The sequence below is a fragment of the Athene cunicularia genome, assembly GCF_003259725.1.
Source record: "Athene cunicularia isolate RWA chromosome 13 unlocalized genomic scaffold, athCun1 chr13_part1, whole genome shotgun sequence".
Taxonomy (NCBI): Eukaryota; Metazoa; Chordata; class Aves; order Strigiformes; family Strigidae; genus Athene; species Athene cunicularia.
Window position 1 is genome coordinate 10,081,236 of NW_020799117.1, and position 3,747 is coordinate 10,084,982.

Sequence of the window (3,747 nt, forward strand, 5' to 3'; positions counted from 1 at the left end):
GCCATGGGGGGGGCAGCAGGGGGGAGCCCCGGCTCCGTCGCAGCTTGCCCGGTGCATGCTGCGTGGCGGTGCCCTGCTCGCTCGGCTCCGGGTCCCCCAGGGAGCCGCCTGGGACTTGGTGGGTCCTTTTCAGCACCAGGAGCCCATGTCGGTCCTTGGGGCGGGCTGGGAAAGGGGGTGCCAAGGGGGCTTTGGAGTCCCGGCTGCTCGGCGTTGCTGACTTTGTCTCTCCTTCAGCAGTGCTGGTACCGGGCTTTTCTCTAATTCTCCATGGCAGCAGCACAGGGTCCTGTGACCTGTGAGCCCGACACCCGTGTCCTTGGCACCTACCTCTCCTCAGAGCCCGTCGGTGTCGTCGGCAGCATGGGCAGCGTGGGCAGCCTGGTGGAGAAGCAGGATCTGTCCCCCCTGGAGCTGCGGGCCCAGCTGGGGGGCTCGCGGGGGCTTCGGCAACCTGATGGCTTGCTGCGGAAGGGGCCGAGCCAGCGGGAGCTCTTCGGCTACCTGCACGGGGCCAAGAAGGAGACGCGGTCAGAGCGGAAGCACCAGACGTCGGGCGCCTGCTACAAGCGGGACTATGAGAGCGACCGCGAGAACCGGTCCCCTGAGCGCTGCTCCCGTGAGCATCATCGTGGAGCCGACTTCTCCAAAAGCTCCCTGCCTGAAAGGGGCCGCTTCGACAAGGTGAGGCTGTGGGAACCATGCTGGGCTCTGAAATATGTCCCACTCTGTGAGAGGATGGGGCTGGAGCAGACAGGTCTGTGCCCTGGATGGGATCTGGGGATTTGAGGATGTCCAGGGATGTGGGGCAGGGAGCAGGCAGGTTTTACCTGGGTCCAGGTGCCTGTGGAGGCTGTTGGGCTTGTCCTGACCTCGTTCTTGTTTTGCAGTGCCGTATCAGGCCCTCGGCCTTCAAGGCAGTAGCTGGGAAGGGGCTGGTCTCCATGCAGAGCCTGTCCTCATCCAAGGGGCAGAAGCTGTCCAAGAGCAACGGGAGCCTGCACACACTGCTGTCGCAGAGCAGCACGGCGCCCTCGCAGCACGGTCCGCTCCGCACCCACCTGCTCCACGCCATCAGCCTGGATGAGGCCTCTGACTCCAGCCACAACTCCATCCAGAGCTTCCCTTCCTATGGCTCCCGCCTCAAGCCGGCCCAGAGCCAGTTCAGTGCCTCCATGGGCCACATCAACCACATCGGGGGCTCCTTGGACAGGGTTTCCCGGAGCCCCAGGGACCCCCTGGCCCCTGAGAAGGTGCCCCTGTCCTGCAAAAGCATGGCCACACTGAGCCGGCTGCAGAGCCCCGGCGAGCCCCCACCCCCCTACGAGTTCACTTACTCGCTGGAGGACGCGGTGAAGCAGCTAGAGGACCGGCTGCAGGAGACGGGAGGAGAGCTGCGGCAGCTCAAGAGGAGCCTTAGTGAGACTGAAGATCCCTTCACGCAGGTGAGCTGTGGGGCTGGGGGTGCCCTGGGCAGGGGTGCGGGGCAGCAGTGCCTGGGTGGAAGGAGCGGTGGAAGAGCTAGTGTCCTGCTTTAGTGGGCGATGGGGCTGGCAATGTCCAAGTGCAGAAGGACCCAACATCACTGAACCTTCCGGGGTCCCTCTCTGGGGTTGCCCTGCACAGGGGCAGGTTATGGACCCTCACCAGTGTCTGCCTGTGCTGGCAGGTGTTTGAGGATAAGCAGCGGCTGTGGCTGGACGAGCTGGAGGATCTGAAGCAGATGTACATGGCCCGGCTGCAGCAGGTGACGCAGCAGGCGCAGCGCGGGCAGCGGGCACTGCAGCTGCAGCTCTACAAGGCGCAGCAGGAGAAGAAGCGGCTGCAGGAGGAGCTGAGCTTGCAGCAGTGCCAGTGCGAGGAGTCCAAGCTCAGGCAGCCCCAGGGCGAGCGTGTCAGCCCCAAGCTGGAGGAGACCAAGTGGGAGGTGAGTCCCCTTCCCTCCCTGCTGCCACCCTCCTGGCCGTGGAGCCAGGGCAGGAGCAGCGGTTCCCTGCTCTGGTGTCACTTGTGGGCACAGGACAGGGGGGATGAGCCAGGTTTGATGCTCGTGGTTTCCCAGGGGTACGGTAGTGACAACCTGGGCTGCTGCCACCCCTGGGGTCCTGCTTCTCCAGCCCTTCCTCATGGCTCACCCGTGCCCTGCAGGTGTGCCAGAAGGCCGCAGAGATCTCCCTGCTGAAGCAGCAGCTCCGGGATACCCAGGAGGAGATGGCTCAGAAGCTGGGTGAGATCTTCACCCTGAAGACACAGCTGCGGGAGGCCAAGGCCGAGGTCCAGGCCAGGGACTCCCAGCTGGCACAACTGGCAGACTCCTTCCAGAGCCCCGCGGAGCCCGGCGCCTCGCTGCCACTGGGTGATGACCCCATGCCAGCATGCCAGGACTTCCCTGGCTGCGAAACTGATGACTCCAAGTGCCGGGGCCTTCACAGCGACACGGCAGAGCCCCTGGAGCGGCAGGTGGAGTGGCTGTGGGCAGAGCTGCTGCGGGAGCGGCGCCAGGGCCAGCTGCAGGCTGTGAACTTTGAGCTGGAGAGAAAAACCTGGCAGGAGGAGAAGGAGAAGGTGCTGCGGTACCAGCGGGAGCTCCAGGCCAGCTACATGGAGATGTACCACCGGAGCCAGGCACTGGAGCGGGAGCTGCGGCAGCTGCGGTCGGAGCCCAGGGATGTCGGGGCTGACTCGCCGTGGATCGAGCGGGTGGAGTCCTCGAAGATCTGAGTGGTGGGATGCCAGCAGGACTGTGAAGGGGGAAAGTCTCTTGCTGCTGCAACGGGCTGATCTCAGGGTCTGCGCGAAGACTGGCAGCTCGACTCTGCCCTGGGGAGAAGGACTGATTGCGACAAGGGAGCTTTTCCTTCTTGCAGTGCTTCAGGCCCTTCTGGGGTGGTCTCTGGAGAGGGTGGGTCATCTGTGCCAGGGTGGGGGTCTTGCATGTGCCCCATGCTCTGACTCCAGAGGCGTTTGCCCTGATTCCTTCTGCCATGGGGGTAGAAGCCAAGCGCCCTGTGAGACATTCCCTGTCCCTCCTGCTCTGTCGCCCCTGTTCCTTACAACCCAGTAACTTAATCTCTTGCAAAGGAGAGACTGAAGTCCTGTCCCCAACCCTGCTGCCTTGCTGTGGGGGTTCCAGATGCTGCTTGCAGTGGCTGCCCTGTCAGCAGGGTCCTGGACACGGCGCTGTGTTGGTGCCACTGGGAAGGCAGAGGAGGAAAGCCTGACTAGTGCCGGTACTGCTGGGAGGGGGGGTAGCTGCCCCAGCACCCCTGTTAGTGCTTTCTGTCACCAGTATTGGGGATGCTCTGCAATGGAGGGTGGTTAATGCGGCTTCCCAGCAGAGAGCCTTGTGCAAGGAGGGACGGGAACCTGGAGCCCTGTCACATGGGGAGGCCTTTGGGGAGGGGTAGGACTGGGGCATGTGGGCAGGGGGCGCTCCTCAAGCTGGGGAGGAGGCTGCGGTATCCCCGTATCACCCCTCCCTGGGTGGGTGAGAGGTAGCTGAGGAACTGGGCTACTGCTGGGGGAGACCCAGTCGAGAGGCGCTGGAAGGAGCCCTGCTCCATGCCTGTAACAGCGGAGCCACGTGAAGGCCAGGCCCGGCTCAGCTCTCCTCGGCCTTTCCTGCAATAAACCCAGATCTCAGTCTCCTGGCCTCTGCCTTTGCTTTCCTCCAGCGCGGCAGGGCCGTACCGGGGGCTGGGGGGTGCGGGCTGGCCTGGGCCCTGCTGGGCCCGGGGAGGGGGCAGT

The 3,747-nt window shown here is 64.4% G+C and overlaps 1 protein-coding gene across 1 annotated transcript; it reads left to right on the top strand.

Moving 5' to 3' along the window:
• The first annotated feature begins 59 nt into the window (after positions 1-59).
• Positions 60-3,646, top strand: N4BP3 (NEDD4 binding protein 3). Its single transcript, XM_026858072.1, has 4 exons — positions 60-684; positions 891-1,445; positions 1,670-1,927; positions 2,149-3,646. Exons 1-4 carry the CDS (start codon positions 271-273, stop codon positions 2,719-2,721), a joined length of 1,800 nt encoding a protein of 599 aa, XP_026713873.1. The 5' UTR covers positions 60-270; the 3' UTR covers positions 2,722-3,646.
• Positions 3,647-3,747: the final 101 nt, after the last annotated feature.

Bases quoted from the DNA above. Each gene is read 5' to 3' on its own strand.
- N4BP3 (XM_026858072.1), top strand. From the start codon at position 271: ATGGCAGCAGCACAGGGTCCTGTGACCTGTGAGCCCGACACCCGTGTC. The intron at 685-890 runs GTGAGGCTGTGG...CTTGTTTTGCAG, and splicing joins AAAGGGGCCGCTTCGACAAG to TGCCGTATCAGGCCCTCGGC. The intron at 1,928-2,148 runs GTGAGTCCCCTT...CGTGCCCTGCAG, and splicing joins TGGAGGAGACCAAGTGGGAG to GTGTGCCAGAAGGCCGCAGA.